This window comes from Curcuma longa, chromosome 5 (genome assembly GCF_044706935.1).
Source record: "Curcuma longa cultivar G26 ecotype Majalengka, Jawa Barat chromosome 5, ITB_CL_G26_1.1, whole genome shotgun sequence".
In the NCBI taxonomy this organism is placed as follows: domain Eukaryota; kingdom Viridiplantae; phylum Streptophyta; class Magnoliopsida; order Zingiberales; family Zingiberaceae; genus Curcuma; species Curcuma longa.
The window spans coordinates 2,564,523-2,582,781 of record NC_133865.1 but is presented as its reverse complement, the minus strand read 5'-3'; the positions used below and the strand labels follow the sequence as shown (position 1 = coordinate 2,582,781).

The following is an 18,259-nucleotide window of genomic DNA, read 5'->3' as shown; positions in this document are numbered from 1 at the left end:
CGTTTGTGATATTAGTATGAATGAATGAAAACAAACTGTAGCGTCCGTCAAGGCTCTGATAAGGGCGGGCGTTACATCGACAATATGTCCTCCATGTTGGCTTGATTAATTTGGGCAAATTGGCTCGATTTGACCACGATTGAGCTCGAGCTTGATCCGATTTGAACCCTAAAATCAATTAAAACCCAATTAATGTAAAAATTGTCATTAAATCATGAAAATTATAATCAAGCCTCAGATTATGCAATATAGGACAAATATGATCAAATCGATTCATTTTATAATTTATTTTCATGTAAAAGCCCAAAAATAAATTGATTAAAAATACATGAAACCCTAACTCATCAGTGCCACCTTGAAAAAATTCTCCCTTAGGGTCGGCCACCTCTTGCACTTCCTATTCTTCTCCTAGGACCAACCAAACTCCTAAACTTCCTCTTTATCTCCTAAGGCTGGCGCCTCTTCTCAAGGTTCATCTTTGGCTAGTGGCGGCTTGGAAAGGAGAGGAAGAGAGGAAGTTCTCCGTTGGTTGGTGGCGGCTTGGAGAGGAAAGCAAGAGAGGAAAGGAATAAAGGAAGAGAAGATCCAATATGTGTGTGATTAAGGTCTTCATTTCTTGGTTGTCAACATTGTCAACTTCATCCATTGCATGAACCTCATGAGTAGCTAACAATCCCATGTCCTTCGACTTCTGATCCCACAATGGCTCCCATATCAAATTCTCATTAGATGAATGCACAGGAGTTCTTGCTTTCGACATCCTCCTGACTCCATGGCTCCCCATTACTCCTCACGAGGAGCTTCCTGCACAGGAGTTCCTCTACTCCATGCCTATCGCCATTGGAGTTGATCCCCTCTAGCTTTGTCAGGTTGATGTTCCTCCGTGAGAAGGCTGAGAGTACCTTCGGAAGCACCAACGTGGAGTCACCACCATTGAGGTCTTCGAAGGCGGTCTGCTTCGATGATCTCTCTGGCGGCGGAAGTGATGGCGAAGGCAAAACCTAACCTCGGGCCTGAACGCAGTGACGACCGGCGCGATTGGCGAGAGCTTGGCTGCTGCAAATGTGATTTCATCAATCCAACCCTTGAAGACCGAACCGAAACCTCCCCCTCCTAGCATGCTGTCCGGCCGGAGCGGGGTTGATTTCCGACGGCGTGGAGCAGAGGAGGCTGATTTTGGGATATCAGAATCGCCGTGGAGAGGAGACGAGGGATTTTTGGAGCAGACGACGGCGAGGGAAGGTAGGGAAGCTCCAATCGCGATTCGGCCGCGCGATTTTGAGGTTTGGCCGCGCAATTTGGAGAGGCGGGATTTTGTAGGATTTTGCTTCATTTCGGCCACGGTGGAAGATGAACAGTGAAACTCCTCGCCACGTCAGATGCCGGGGACGGAGTCGCGCAAACTGTTCGGGCAGGATATCAATCCTGATATATATATATATATATATATATATAATAAATACTGTTTTATAATATATATATATATATATATATATAAAATAAAAAATTAAGAGTTCTATAATTTCAAAAAATAAATTATTTTTCTTCTCAAAGGAAAATTTAAAATAAAAAAAAAAGATGATTCTCTTTAATTACCTTTCAAAAATATTCCTATTCCGTGACAGAAAACAAACACATCATAAAATGTGTTGGTAAAAGGTAAATAATATGAATTTTAACAATATCAATAATTATACAGAAGTTGAATTTTCTTTCATCAATAATATATATCTATTTTATTTTAGATGCTTGGATACCTTTTCATTAGATATTTAATTATTTTTCCTTAATTGTGTGAAAACTGAAAGGAGAGAGAAATGAATCGTGATGCATACAGAGATAAATATATTATTAGGGATGTTCACTTCTATTTTTCCTATTTCCAAGTTGGTATTTAAAAAATACAAATAAGTGTACATTCAGAGTTAGTAATCTAAATTTTCTTTTCAAAGTTGTATTTTTTTTCGCATTCATATCCATTTACTGCAATCTGAATTTGTGAATCGATTTTGTTCTACTGCAATCCGAATCTATGAATCAATTGGGCGACATTAATAGATAGGAAACAGAAACCGAAATGCAAATTTGCTTACTAAACTGAACTTGAACTGGGGTAAAACAATTCCCCCTTTACCAATCTTTTTCCTTTTAACAATTGCCATTTCCTTACCTTTCCTAAGTATTTATTACATTGATAAAATTGAAAGCTCAAAAATACTAGATGTGTTTGTTTTTCCCTCTTGCAATCAACTTTAGAGAAAAAAATCTATATTAATAAGCAGAATTTATATGAAAACAGTTAAACAATACCACTGAATTAGTCAATGAAAAGTGTCAGCATGACTTATAATTTATAAGCTGTGTTGCCCATAATTCATGTGGTGAAGCTGCAATGTGTAAGTGACATGATTTGTTTTGTAATGACTGACTTCTAGAAATATTTGTTTCCTTAATAACATTGTTTTACAAGCCATGTGTTAGGATCTAGATTTAGCTGACATACTCTTAACACTGAGGGTCATTGAACCTGTCATTTTATCTTAACTTTTATCATAGATATCATACCTCTATTCGAAATTTAATCTTGTTGAACTCGGGGTCACTGCTTTACCAGTTGGATGATCATATCAGTAGGTTATTCACTTAGCTTGCATGTATATTTTTGAATTTTTTTCTTTATATACCAAAAATCAAGTATAGATCCTATTAAAAAATAATATATAGTTAAAAATTCAGGAGTTATAAAATAATCTAAGTACTTAAAAAAATGGTTATATTAATCTGGCTTGATCTTGAATTCGGAATTTTTTTTTATTGTTCAATCATAAACAAATATGATTGGTTAGGATTTCCAATATTTTGCTTTTGGATCTAAGAATTGTTTTAATTCATTGTAAGTTGCTACACAAACCTCATATTCTCCTAAAAGGTGTTAAAAGATTGATAAATTAAGCCAAGTTCGTATCAAACTCTTATGTTGGAGTATTTTCCTTAATCTTGCAATGTTTTAGGGGATTTTATTTAATGATTGTGATTTGTGTTTTGATATGCGAATGTGATTCCAGATGGTTTCTTAGTTGAATTCGATAGACTTTTGAGACCTGGGGGTTATTTTGTTTGGACTTTGCAAATGAATACTCAGAGATATTTGCGTGATAAAGAAAATCAACAGAAGTGGTCAACAATTCGTAACTTTGCTGAAAATCTTTACTGAGAGTTATTAGAAAGACTAATTGAAAATTGACATGTACATATCATATTGTCATGTAATTTTTATATTATACCTCCACATCTTGATATAAGTCATATTATGAGCATATGATGAATATGGGGGTTCTTATATTGGATGAAGTGCCCATAGTGGGAGTTTGTATTCATTATTTAATGCTCTATATATATATGTTAATAAACACATATTTTGTTTTATTTTATTGTATGTACTTAAATTTAAAATATTTATGTTTGTAAATATGATATTAGATTCTTTTTAGATTTATAAGATTTAAATCATGATTTGTTGCTACAGTTTAATATAAAGTGTTTGCAAATATAATCAGAACCCTTTTAGGTCATTAGGAGGACCAATTGAAAATTGACATGTATATATCATTTTATCATGCAATTTTCATACTACACATCTACATTTTGATATATGTCATTAATGACATTGGTGGTGATTACTGTTGGATATTGTAATAGATTATAATAATTATGACTTCTTTAATCTTATATCAAATGGAGTTAATGAATCAGATTATTTTTATAGAGATATTTTTTACCCATAAAATTTGACATTGTTAAGTGCTCAATTAAGGTTATACTCGTGTGTTGTATATATAATCACACATGTAGGTCAAGTAGAAGATTATTGGATATTATCTTACTATTTGATGGGCTTACACGTTATTTTCTAATACACGGATTTGTGCAATTAAGAGCTGATAATAGAATTGGATCCATTGTTATATATAGAACAAGGTCCTTATAGGATTGGACAATTCGATATCTCCCGACTATCCATTGTTAAGGAGAGTACAATGTTGTCATTCAAATTCCTATAGGAGATCCTCACCTATTGCTTCTTCACAAGATCACAGAATTTAAAGAACGACATAGACATAAAGACGTTGACGAATCCACTGCATTTAACTTCGTCGTCTTTAACTTATTTATTTACTTGATGTTGTAAATTCGATGTTATTGAGATCTAAAACTATTTATTGAGTTCATAAAGTTTAAATTCATGATTTGAAAACACTCATCGTAGACTGCAACTAGCCTCTTAGCAGCGAAATCACGGCGAAGCCATGACCAGTCTTCTGACGACAAACTCATGGCCAGATTACGACTATTTTGCGTCGAAGATGGCCCTGACTTCGGCTGTGAAATCTAGACCATCCATAAAATCATAGTTAGACCCATCACAATCTTCTAGTCATGAAATCGTGGCCCAGACCGTGACCCACTTGGCTGCAATTGGCCAAAATTCTGTACCGATATAGACTGCTAGTGAATTTTTATTATTATTTTATAATTTAAAAAAAAGAAGATGGTGTTTTCCTTTTAAGTAAATTGCCGATTATTTCAAACCAAAGCGCAAACGGCCCACTTCGGCCCATCTAACAAGGACGAACCAACGAACAGCCAACGCGCTGATCCAATACACGTGCACGACCAGACCAGTCGCCACATGTATGTTCTACCAACTCCGCGAAGTATTCTCCCTCACGGCTGACGTCTGCACGCGCCTTTGCTTTCTAGAAGTCGCGACGCGAAGGGAAGGCCACTTCTACTTCCTTGTTCCTTAAGTATTGCTGCAGCCTCTGATCTACCGTCCATCCACAATGATTCCCTCGTCGGCATTCATCCGACCGTTCGTTTCACTACGCGGTTCCTCCTCAACCCCCCACCTGCTTGAGCTTCCTCGAAACTTCCCACCCATCCTGCCGCTATTTAATCCAAATCCGCCGACGATCTCCCAATTCAACCTTCGATTTGGCACCTTTTTCTTCCCGATCGATCGATTTTGCAGAGAGGCATGGAGGCGCAGAGGAATTTTCGTGATCAGGCGTCGTTTTTGCAGTTCAGCGACCAGCTACGGCTCCAGACCTCCGCCCTCGCCAATCTCTCCATTGGGGACAGCATCTGGAGCGACTCCTTCGTCAAGCAGCAACCTCTCAACTCCAATTCTACTTCTGATCTCAACGGTGGTTGGAAGTCCGCGTTCGGAGGCTCCCAGAAGCTCGCCTTTGGCACCAGCAACTATGGCGTCAATCGGTACAACAACGCCGACAACGGTAAGAGCGCCGATGCCGGAGGCAATAAGAGTTTGAGTTATTTCGGCAGCGGAAATTACAAGGATGGTGGGAACGGCGGGGTTATTAAGAATTATTTCGATGATATGGCCGTCAATAAGCCTGTTAATAAGCTGGTGGCCGGGAATGGGAAGAAGGGTATGGCTAATAGCAATGATGGAAGCAACGGTAAGAAGAAAAAGAACTCTAACAACAACAATAGCAGCAACAACAACAATAAAGAGGCGGCGGTTGACAAGAGATTTAAGACGCTGCCACCATCGGAAGCTCTTCCAAGGAACGAGGCGATCGGGGGTTACATCTTCGTCTGTAACAACGACACCATGGAGGAAAACCTCCGGAGACAGCTGTTTGGTATGCCCTTTCTTCTTCTTCTTCTTCTTCTTCTTCTTCTTTTTTTTTTAAAAAGCTTTTAGGATTAGTTAGTTTTCCTGGGATGATTGAGAAGATTGTATATGAGTTTGCTTAAGAAATCATTTTGAATAGAAGTACTAATTGTTTATTGTCGATCTAAAACTCAAAAATTGCCCCTTTTTGTTGAAGATTTCTGCTATCTAATTTTGGCTGACAAAACCTGTGATTTGTGATAGGTCTTCCATCAAGATATAGGGATTCAGTACGAGCAATCACGCCAGGATTACCCCTTTTCCTCTACAATTACTCCACCCATCAGCTTCATGGAATCTTTGAGGTGCTTAATCTTTTTCTGTTTTCTTGTTTGTTTCATCTCAATTTCGAGGAAATTTCTGACACAAAAGCATCTTTCATGTTTTGTTGCGCAGTCAGCTAGCTTTGGAGGAACTAACATTGATCCCACCGCATGGGAGGACAAGAAAGGCCCTGGAGAATCCCGTTTCCCTGCTCAGGTATGTTTCAATCGCTAAACTTTCTTCATTTACCTGATTGTTTGTTTTTAAGCAACAAAGCATGTAAATATGCATACTGGTTTTTAATTTATAACAATCAAGTAGTATGATTATGTAAGTTCTTTTTGGGTAATAGAACACTGTAGTTCACAATCAAAATATTTATTAGTGGTTGTCAAATATGTTTGAACCTAAAGATGTATCCTTGTGTTTGACATGCATTTGCAATGGAAAATGGTGACAGTCGAGAAATTCCCGTTTTCTAATGATACGTTAGTAATATCTACCTAAGGCAGCTTATTTGTTAATCAGTATCTACCTAAGGTAGCTTATTTGTTAATCAGATAAGTGGAATCCAGTTAAGTTCGATTTGCCATCTGACTTGTACATCGATGGAAACTGCTTGTATTATATAAATACAAACTCAGTCCTCTCCTACCAATTCTTGTTTTTGGAATAATAATAGGTCAACCAAACAATTTTTAGCAAAAACGTGATGATTGTTGCTTGTTCTCATCTCATTGAATGAACTGATTACCTATTCTACGAGGCAATTCAAGCTTTATCTGTCTATTCCACAACTAATCCTACCACTTCTGATCTGCCAAGACTTGGTCTTTAACTTGTTTGAGTCATATTAGTCAAACAAGCAACTGCGGTCTCGTTAAGCATTGTTCCATTACCATTCAATAGTCAAAAACAAGCAACTGACCGTCATTATATTGTTTCATTAGGTGAGAGTCGTGACACGAAAGATCTATGAGCCATTGGAAGAGGATGCCTTCAGGCCCATACTTCACCACTACGATGGTCCCAAGTTCCGACTCGAACTCAATGTGGAAGAGGTTTGTGCATTATAATTTCAATTTTTTAGTACTATTCTTTTGCCTTGAAACCTTGTTCTATGATTCATCCTATGTGATACTTAGCGCTAAGAATTGCATTAACGTTTATTGATTCCATCTATGCAGGCATTGAAGCTCCTTGATATCTTCTCCGAGCAGGATGCTTGATTAGAGTATATTGACTATGAACGAGAAGACTAAAGTGAAATCAATACAGATATATAAATTAATATTTTGTAATGTGGAATAAATCAAAGTTTTGTACTTCGTGTGCTATGTGGGACAGAAACACGAGTTGAACAAGAGACGTAAACTTTGGTTTTTAGTGCTTTGACAGGGTCCTGTCCTGTAAAATCTTGGATGCATGGACTTTCCATGTGCTGATGCGTAGACATCAGGATGCTTAAAAAGCTGAGTAAATGTAATTTACACTATGAGATATTGGAGAATTTAAATGTCACTCTCTAGAAGGAAAAGAAGGAATTCAAATAAAAAAAAAGGAAAAAATATTTACTTGGTAAAACACAAGTGGGAAAAGAGGGGAAAAAAATGAAGAAAACATAATTAAAATCATCATTCTAGTCTTTATTCTCATCGTCTTATTCTAACCTTGAATGTATATGTCACTCTCTAGAAGTCTCCATTTGCCTTGATTCTCATTTTTCTTCTCCTTCTAACCTTGAACACAAGCATTGCTCTCTAGTAACCTCCTATCGCTCTCACGAAGGGGTTGGAACCACAAACTACCCTCTTGTTGATGTTCAAACCCTAGCTTTAGACTTAAAATCACTAGTCACCCTCTAATTGACACTTGAAGCCCATCTTCCGCTCGCTCTCTTGTTGAGGCTGAAATCAATACTTGATTATTTTGTCTTGGAGTTGTCAACCCTCTCACCAAATCTTGAATCCAACTTCCACTTAAGGTTTAATCACCTCTCACCAAGGCTTGAAGTCCACCTTCTATTGAGATCAAAGTGACAACCAATGTCCTTATGCAAAACTGAAAGCGCCCTTTTGCTCACAACATCTCGATACTAACTAACATCCTCGTGTATCTAGGATTGAAGCAAAGCAACTTTCATGGTTATAGTTGAGTTGATACTCAAGTGGTAGATTGCTACATGAAAATAAAGATTGAATTGTGGAAACAATCTCTTTGGGAATAAAATCTCTCTTATCTGAAAGGGTCGTTTAATTACCATGATTTATCTCCTTTCAAATCGTTGTGAAATCAATATTAAGGGACATTTGAGGTGCGTTATCACCTTTTACCATAGGATTGAAGTAAAGAAAATCTGAACTTATATTGATTTCCATAAATGAAAGAAGCTTCCATTTGACTTTAGGTGGATAAAATTTGTTTCCTAATTAGGTTTCAACTAACTTTCGTTGAAACCTTTTTGAATTCCTTCCTCATGAGTGTATTTGCTACCTCAGCTCTTGTGCTCATTTGTAGAAGTGTTTCTATCTACGAGGGTAAGCAAACACTATAAAAAAATCTGGCATTTGCGACGAATTTTACAATGAATTTCTTAAAAAAATTCATTGCAAAATTGTTTGTGATGAATTTTGCGACGAATTTAAATTCGTCGCAATCTAATCGTTGTCAAACTCTGCGACGAAAATTTTAATTTCGTCGCTAAATTTTATGATGAAAAACTAAATTCGTCGTCAATTGGCGATGAATTTTACGACGAATATGATTTTTCATCGTAAAATTTTGATAAATAGTAACTTACGATAGAATTGCGACGAAGCTGTTTTCGTCACAAAAGTCGTCGCCAATTTGTGACGAAAATGATTTTCGTCGTAAAATTCATTGCAAATTTAATTTTTTTTCTCCTATTCTGCTTATTTGTTGATTATCCCGTATATACAATACAATATCGATCCAATCAGATCGATTCATAAAATACATATGACCTGTAACATACATATCAATATCAATATCAACATCCATATATCCATAACAATACATATGAAACAATTCATAACAACATTCATTCATTATACAAAGATCCATATATATACAAATATCCATATCAACAATCCATAATCCATAACATGCATAATATATAAAATCCAAATGATCCAAACGATGCAATTCATACAAAGATCCATAATAGACATAAACACATGTCTATAAGTCCAACCAACATCCAGTCATAACAATCCAGCAAATTCATACAAAGTACTGATATAAACAAATCTGAGGACGAAGAAAAGATAGAATAGAATCATCGTGGTTGTTTGTGCTCTCCGAAGACTCTGCTTTCTTCTTCGTCACTATCTTTTTTTCTCCTGCATAAGAAAGCATGATAAAGAGAAAGCATCATTCTTAAAATTAAAACTTAAACCTATAAACTAAATATGTAAAGACTTACATCTTTTTTAATTTTTTTTAAAAAAATCTGTTTAAACAAAAATAAACAGTATTACTAAAAATATATAAATTATTAACTTGCAGCTCTAATAAAATGCTAAATAAATAAAATAATGATTATAAAAAATTTATACAAAAAAAAATTCATGAAGAACCACCACCATCATCGTCATCGTCGTCGTCAGGAATGGATTACAACTGATGTTGCAAGATCAGGTCTTGTTTTCTTCGTAATTTATTAATTTCGTGATCTCTTTGTCTCATTTGCTTATCTCTTTGTATTATTTCTTGATCTGTAATAACCCTTTCAAGTGGGTTACCTCCTCAGTCAAACTATGGATCTGTGATGTGACGGCTGGGGAGGTGATAGAAGAGATACTATCAACTCTATGGGTTCTGCTCAAAGAATCCATATCCAATATTCTTCCACCACTTTTGGATCCCCCACTGGCCTCTAGCCACAGACTCAGATCATTCCCAACTGAGGGCCCAGATCCATCATTTCCAGAGCTAGGCACTTGAAGCTCGCTGTGCTAGCTTGAGCTCAGATATAACACAACTAATACAAAAGATCAGGAAGATGAAGAAATTAGAATAATTAATAACAACAACAGAAATGAGTCTGAACCTGAAAGAGCTGAACCAGATCCAAGTAGGATAACCCAAGCACCTAGACTTAGGGCAAGTCACCCACCTGACCAAATTTTGGGTGATCCATCCTTAGGCGTGAGGACCAGATCCGCCTATAGGAATCTAAGTCAAATTGCCTTGATCTCTAAAATGGAACCCAAGGTCATAGAAGAAGCATTGTCAGATCCTGACTGGATCATAGCAATGCAAGAAGAGTTAGCCCAATTTGAAAGAAACCAAGTCTGGGACTTAGTTCCTAAACCTGAAAACAAATCAATTATAGAAACTAAATGGGTATTTAGAAACAAAACAGACGATAAGGGTGAAGTAGTTAGAAACAAAGCCAGACTAGTAGCCAAAGGGTTTAGTCAAGTAGAGGGACTTGACTATGACGAAACCTACGCACCCGTGGCTAGACTTGAATCCATACGAATGTTGTTAGCCTATGCGGCTCATAAAGGATTCAAGCTCTATCAAATGGACGTTAAGTCCGCATTCCTAAACGGATTTATAAAAGAAGAAGTCTATGTAGGTCAACCACCAGGGTTTGAAGACAAAGACCACCCTGAGTATGTCTTCAAACTAAAGAAAGCCCTCTATGGACTTAAACAAGCTCCTAGAGCTTGGTATGAAAGGCTTTCTACTTATCTAGTAACTAAAGAATTCCAATCCCTATTTGTGAAAACCATAGATAAAGACTTCTTCATAGCCCAAATCTATGTAGATGACATAATCTTTGGCTCAACCAACTCAAAATACTTAAAAGAATTCATAAGCCTAATGAAAAATGAATTTGAAATGAGTTGGGTAGGAGAACTCCATTTTTTCTTAGGACTCCAAATCAAACAAACTAAAGATGGAAATTACATATATCAAAGTAAATATGCTAAAGACTTAGTGTTCAAATTTGGAATGGAACACTCAAAAGAAATAAATACTCCAATTGCAACAAATTGCAACATAGATAGTGATCCAAATGGAAAACAAGTAGACTTAAAATATTATAGGAGCATAATTGGAAGTCTACTATACCTAACTGCAAGTCGACCAGATATATTATTTGCAGTAGGTATATGTGCAAGATATCAAGCAAATGCTAAGGAATCACACTTAACCGCAGTTAAAAGAATACTAAGATATATCAAAGGAACCTTAACTGTGGGAATGTGGTACCCTAGAAATAATAACTTTAACTTATTTGGATATTCAGATTCAGACTATGCCGGTTGTAAACTAGACCGCAAAAGTACAAGCGGTGGATGCCAGTTCTTGGGTCCTTGTCTGGTTAGCTGGTGTAGTAGAAAGCAACACTGTGTTGCATTGTCTACAACTGAAGCTGAATACATTGCTCTAGGTGAATGTGTTGCACAACTACTTTGGATGATGCACACATTAACGGATTTTAACTTAGAATATAAAAACACTAAAGTCCTAATAGACAATGTAAGTACAATCAACTTGACCAAAAATCCAGTACACCATTCACGGACCAAACATATAGAAGTCAAACACCACTTTATACGCGACCATGTCGCTAAAGGAGAAATTGTACTTGATTATGTCGAGTCAAAATTAAACTTAGCCGACATCTTTACTAAACCATTACCTGAATCCGAGTTCAGTACACTTAGAAGAAAACTAGGGTTATGTTTAGTAGAGTAGGAAAAAGGAATTTGTTTTTGAAAATACATGTTTTTCAATCTATTATAAGTATATTTTGAAAATGATTTCAAAACTATTATATTTTTCAAAATTACTTTTTCTTCAAAGTTTGATTTCAAAATTAAGCAAATGGAGATTTTGCCTTAGACTAGAAGCAATCCCCTAGAAAGCATGATCCTATAGATCTAGGTGGACATCTCACAAAGCACACTAGATACCTTGTTTGTGTTTGCTAAAACATAGAACGGGTGAGATGTATAGGAATCTAGTCTAAGCCAAAAACAGATGCTTTAAGTCAGTGCATCAACTAAAACAGCTTAGACTTTAATTCATATTGATCAAGTTAAGTGTCCCAAAGCTAAAAGACAATCTTTGAAATTGGGATGATACACTTAAACTTGGCTAACTGGGTCAAGCTACTACTTTCTAGTAGATGGCTAAAACCTAAGTTGGACACGCGCCCCAAAAGGAACATTTTTTTTTGTCTAACTATGTTTATTATTTATAAACTTGGACTCAACCCATAGAACCTAATATTTTTTGATTATGTCAAAGGGGGAGAGAATTGAGGTTCAAGTTAATCAAAAGAATTTTCCAAAATTTCAAATTTTTCAAATTTTTTTTTCAAGTCAAAAATTTTTTTTGAAAAAGCATAAGTTACTTGAAAAAGGGGGAGTGAAGGATTCAGGGGGAGCAAAACACACTTGCACTGCATTTTAAATAATTGCTCAGTTTATACTTTATTTTGAATATTGGTGTTAAATGTAATTGTGATTTGTAACTTAACTTGAAACCTTAAGTTGCCATAATCAAAAAGGGGGAGATTGTTAGTGCAGGAAGCACTAGCAGGTCAAACCTATGTTTTGATTATGGAACTAGGATCAAGTTAAGTATGTGGTTTGACTAACCAGGTTGAAATGAGTTTACAGAGAACAGGTTAAGTCCTAGTGTGGCTAGGCAAGAAGACTTGGCAGAGTCAACGTGCACCAGGCAAGATCTGGACTTGGGTCAGGAGGACCAAGTTGCAGATGAAATGGACTTGGTCAGGAGGACCAAGTTGCAGAGAAGAATGGACTGATCAGGAGGATCAGTTGCGTTCAAGTCCTGGGGGGCAACGACAGAGCCGAGCAAAAGTCCAACAGGTCAGGAGGACTTGGTTGGCATCAGGTAAATTCTCCCGAGTGGAGTGGGTGAAGACGCGTTCCTACGAGGAACAGTAGGCGCCGGTCTAACCCAGGATCTCACCGGAGATCCGAAGTTAAGACTCGGAGTTGGTTCAGCGAACCGACTCAATATCTTTTATATATGTTATGCTAACTTTTTGCAGGAAGAAAAACCGACCAAAACAGGCCGAAAAACTGATTTTTCGGGCCTGGAGTCGACCCAGATGGGTTCTGGAGTCGACTCCAGCCGAATCAGCCGAAGGTCAAGGTCTGCGCGTCGGGATTTCTGCTCAGTCGGACTGGAGTCGACCCAAAGTGCAATCTGAGTCGACCCAGAGTCAAGATTTGATCGTCTCCGCCGCCAACGAAGCTAGAGTCGACCCAGAGTGCAATCCGAGTCGACCCAGGCGAGATAGACGTTAAAAGAGATGAAGTTTTATCTGCCACCTCGGCTGGAGTCGACCCAGATGGCGATCTGAGTCGACCCAGGCCTGCTATATAAGGCAGTCGCGAGCAGCAGCCGAGACACAATTTTTCTCGCTCTCAAACGCCTTCCCCGCGACCGTTAAGCTTCCAATCTTCGACGTCGGTGCCGAGCCTGCTTCAAGCTACTTCAACGAACACCGAGACGCCGAATTCACACTCCGGGGAGCGCAAAAACTTGGTAACAAAAGCTGTATTTACATTCCGATAATTTGCTTTGTAATCGAGATTTTTGTAACCGATTTTCGATATACTTGCTACCGTAAGGGGCAAGTATCTTAGTGGATTGCCCAAAGTAAACGGTCAAGGACCGTGGGCCTTGGAGTAGCAGCGTTGCGCTGTGAACCAAGTAAAAACAAACCGAGTCATTTACTTTCGTGCAATTAATTATCGCTTTAAATTATTAATCGCTTCCGTTTCCGCACTCGAACTTTTTATCGAAAAAATCGAAAAGCGTGCAAACACGCTATTCACCCCCCCTCTAGCGTGTTTCCGATCCTACAAAGTTGAGGCCTGGTTAGATCCTTGGTCTGGATTGACAGGATCTAATTAATTTTGAATATTCTGTATTTTAGTATATTTTATTATTATACTAACTCTATTTTATAGGGTTTATTTGGTATATGGATAAAGTTAATTTTGCATGTGAACTCTACAAAATTAATCTTCATTATTATTCATTTTGCTAATATAAAATTTTATTAAATGATAAAATTATTCCTATAATAAATATTTAAGGAGGATAAAATTTCTCTATAAAAATAATATATATATATATATATATTATTTGAATTATTCTTTAATCCTGGATAAGATAAACTGCAAGGCGTGGATCAAGTTTTACATTTTTTTTAAATATTTACAGATCTAGATAAACTCAATAATGCCTATATAAAGCTTCGGTCAGTGCATGAATTACAGAACTTCGACCAACGTCCTTCTTCTGCGGCGGCCCGAGCTTCGACACGACAACGTCCACTTGCTGTCGGAAGACAACTCCAACACACGGAGTTAATCGACAATCTACAAAAGTGTTTGGTAACATTGCTTTTACTTATTTGCACTTAATTTATAAATAGGAAGTGTGGGGTTGTCACACTTCCTATCCTTTGTATTCGCCTACTCTACCAGGGGATTTTTTTTGATCGAGGATTATAGTGGATTGCCCAACGCAAAGGTTCAAGGGACCTGGGCCTTCGAGTAGGAGTCGCCGAAGGCTCCGAACGAAGTAAAATCTTCTGTGTTCTCCTGTGTGCATTTCCCGCTTCGTATTTCTTATTTTCCGTTGCACGCTTTTCAAAGCTCAAATTTTAACTCTGATTTTAAACGAATAAATTTTTAAAAAGCACGTGATTCACCCCCCTCTCACGTGCACTCGATCCAACAAGTGGTATCAGAGCCTGGTACGCTCTGAATCGGTGCAACCACCGTAAGAGCTGGGGGTTTCTGAATCTAGTTTTATCAGTTTTGAGTTTTCTCGCTGTACAATCTGAGTCTGATTTATACCGTTGCTTGGATTTTTTTTAATCAAATTTTACTCGAAATTGGTGCAACACCATTCGAGTCGCTTCTTACTACTTCTAAGTTATTTCTCCCACACTACTAATCCAAGACCTAGTCTTGGGACACTTTGCCTATTTAATTTTTTGTGTGCTAGACTAAATGGCCCAAGGAGAAGGCTTTAGCACTGTCCGACCTCCGCTCTTCAACAGGGAAGATTTCCCCTACTGGAAGCGGAGAATGGAAGTGTACTTGAAGACCGATATAGACCAGTGGTTCGCGGTTCAAACTGGATATACAACTCCTATGGATGAAGGAAATAATGCGCCACTAAAACCAGACAAATGGAACACCGATATGAAGAAAAAGACGCAGATTGAATTCAAGGCACAAAATACACTGCAGTGCGGCTTAACAAAAGAGGAGTTGAACCGAATCGGCCCAACCGACTCTGCTAAGGAACTATGGGACAAATTGATAGAGCTGCACGAGGGCACAAGCGACGCTAAGGTAACTAAGCATGATTTGTTATTAAATAAGCTCTTCAATATTAAGATGCAGGAAGGCGAGTCGGCAAGCCAACTCCACGCTCGGATCAAGGAGATCCTAAACGGACTCCACCTAATCGGGCACAAACAAGAAAACAGAGACATTATAAGGTATGCCCTAAATGCATTTCCTAGAAATTCTCTATGGGCATCTATCATAGATGCTTATAAAATTTCTAGGAACTTGTCTAAAATTAACTTAGATGAATTATTCTGTGAATTGAAATTACACGAACAGACTAACGCCAAGGCCGAGAAGGGTATTGCTTTGTTTGCAGGTTCATCAAAAGAAAGAAAAACAAAGAACAAGCCTCAAGAAGAGTCTGAAAGTGAGTCAGATTCAGACTCTGATGAAGAAGAACAACTGGTGAACTTGGTAAGGAAGATGTTCACCAGAAGAAAGAACAAGTTCTCCAAGAGGGACATCCAAAAGGTTATGAAGCCCTTTAGCACTGAAGGCAAAAGCAACATAACCTATTTCAGCTGCAATAGAAAGGGGCACTTCAAACATGAATGCCCTTACAAGAAAGAGGATCAACCCAAGAATAGCAAAAAGAAGAAAGCTCTTCAAGCTACTTGGGACGAAAGCTCAGACGACTCAGGCGATGAACCACCAAAGAACTCGAGCTACCTCGCACTGATGGCAACTGGACCTGGATCAGACTCGGAGCAAGACGAGGATTCCGAATACGAGTCGAGCCAAGAGATCAAACTCTTTTCTGATGGCTCGACTAAGGTATATTTAGATTCAGTCAATGAAAACTTTTTTAAAAAATTATTTCTGTTTTGAATAAGAAACTGCTTGCATCCGAATCTAGGGCTGATCAGCTCCTTAAGGAAAATCAAGACCTTAAGGAGCAAATTCTTAATCAAAACTCAACTGAATCAAACTCAAAAATTTCTAAACTTGAAAATGAAAACTCCACCCTAAAGGGTGAAGTTCAAAACCTTAAGGACTTACTAGAAACCTTTACAACCCGATCCAAGAATCTTGACCTTATTCTTGGATCTCAAAAGGGCATGTATAATAAATCTGGGATAGGGTACAAATCAGGATCGACCCAAAGATCCTTTGTCTCTTTCATCCACCCACGTAAAAAAGCGTGGGTCCCGAAAGCCTATCTAACAAGGCAAGTAGGGCAGAACCAATATTTTATCCCCAAAAAGGACATCCATTACATTAACCCTAAACACCCTACCTATCATTTAGGGGGAGGCACCAAACTAGTTGGCACCTCAAAGTCAGCCTTTACCCATTTGGGTACCTAAGACTAGTTAGACCAGGGTGTTTCAATGAGTAGGTTAAAAGTACAACTTCCTTAAGCGACTTTGTCTAGAAAGTGGTTGTTGATCCAATAAGGCTTCGGCCAAAGAAGGCCCCTGTGCCTCGCCACTGCCTGGAAGCCAATTATTGAAGTATACTTTTAAACTACTACTTGTCAAACCTGAATCCAACAAAATGTCAGATTAACTTTTATAAAACAAAATCAAGCTCATCTCACAAAAATCATAGGATCCCTTTGATTGACAACATAGATCAAGTGAGATGAATAAGGTCAACTAAATTCGAATCATTGATTGAAAATTTAAAATTCAAACTTGAAGTTAAAATATTACCCTTAATTAATTGAAATTTTCATTAATTCAAAATCCAAACCTTAATTAATTCAAATTCAAAATCCAAAACTTAATTAATTTAAAGTTAAAATTCAAACCTTAATTAATTTAAATTTAAAAGTCAAATCTTAATTAATTCTAATTCAAACTCAAATTAAATCAAAATTCAAATTTTGTTTTTAAAAAATTCAAATTTTAAATTTTTTTTTATTTTTCAAAATTCAAATTTTTTGTTTTAAAAAAATTCAAAATTCAAAATTCAATTTTTTTTCAAAATTCAATTTTTTTGTTTTTAAAAATTCAAATTTCAAATTTTTTTTTTCATTTTTTAAAATTCAATTTTTTTTGTTTTTAAAACTTCAAATTTCAAACTTTTTTTGTTTTTCAAAATTCAAATTTTTTGTTTTTAAATATTTAAATTTAATTTTTTTTCAAAATTCAAATTTTTTGTTTGGTATGGATTGACAAGATCTAATTAATTTTGAATATTCTGTATTTTAGTATATTTTATTATTATACTAACTCTATTTTATAGGGTTTATTTGGTATATGGATAAAGTTAATTTTGCATGTGAACTCTGCAAAATTAATCTTCATTATTATTTATTTTGTTAATATAAAATTTTATTAAATGATAAAATTATTCCTATAATAAATATTTAAGGAGGATAAAATTTCCTATAAAAATAATATATATATATATATATTATTTGAATTATTCTTTAATCTTGGATAAGATAAACTGCAAGACGTGGATCAAGTTTTATATTTTTTTAAACATTTACAGATCTAGATAAACTTAATAATGCCTATATAAAGCTTCGGTCAGTGCATGAATTATAGAACTTCGACCAACGTCCTTCTTCTGCGGTGGCCCGAGCTTCGAAACAACAACGCCCACTTGCTGTCGGAAGACAACTCCAACACACGGAACTAATCGACAATCTACAAAAGTGTTTGGTAACATTGTTCTTACTGCTTGTACTTAATTTATAAATAGGAAGTGTGGGGTTGTCACACTTCCTATCCTTTGTATTCGAATCTCTCAACCGGGGGTTTTCGCCAGTCGAGGATTATAGTGGATTGCCCAACACAAAGGTTCGAGGAACAAGGGCCTTCGAGTAGGAGTCGCTGAAGATTCCGAACGAAGTAAAATCATTCTGTGTTCTTCTGTGTGCATTTCCCGCTTCGTATTTCTTATTTTTCGCTGCACGCTTTTCAAAGCTCAAATTGTCTAACTCTAATTT

The 18,259-nt window shown here is 36.7% G+C and overlaps 1 protein-coding gene across 1 annotated transcript; it reads left to right on the top strand.

Moving 5' to 3' along the window:
- Window positions 1–4,971: 4,971 nt before the first annotated feature.
- On the top strand, window positions 4,972–7,490 carry LOC141829293 (DCD domain-containing protein NRP-B-like). The gene is made up of 5 exons (XM_074716738.1): window positions 4,972–5,669; window positions 5,906–6,006; window positions 6,098–6,181; window positions 6,916–7,026; window positions 7,153–7,490. The coding sequence occupies exons 1-5, from the start codon at window positions 5,039–5,041 to the stop codon at window positions 7,192–7,194; spliced, it is 969 nt and encodes a 322-aa protein (XP_074572839.1). The 5' UTR covers window positions 4,972–5,038; the 3' UTR covers window positions 7,195–7,490.
- Window positions 7,491–18,259: the final 10,769 nt, after the last annotated feature.

What these genes read in the sequence shown, in the direction of transcription:
- LOC141829293 (XM_074716738.1), top strand. Translation starts at nt 5,039, where the DNA reads ATGGAGGCGCAGAGGAATTTTCGTGATCAGGCGTCGTTTTTGCAGTTC. An exon ending in AATCCCGTTTCCCTGCTCAG is followed by an intron (nt 6,182 to 6,915) that starts GTATGTTTCAAT and finishes TTGTTTCATTAG; the next exon opens with GTGAGAGTCGTGACACGAAA. An exon ending in TCGAACTCAATGTGGAAGAG is followed by an intron (nt 7,027 to 7,152) that starts GTTTGTGCATTA and finishes CCATCTATGCAG; the next exon opens with GCATTGAAGCTCCTTGATAT.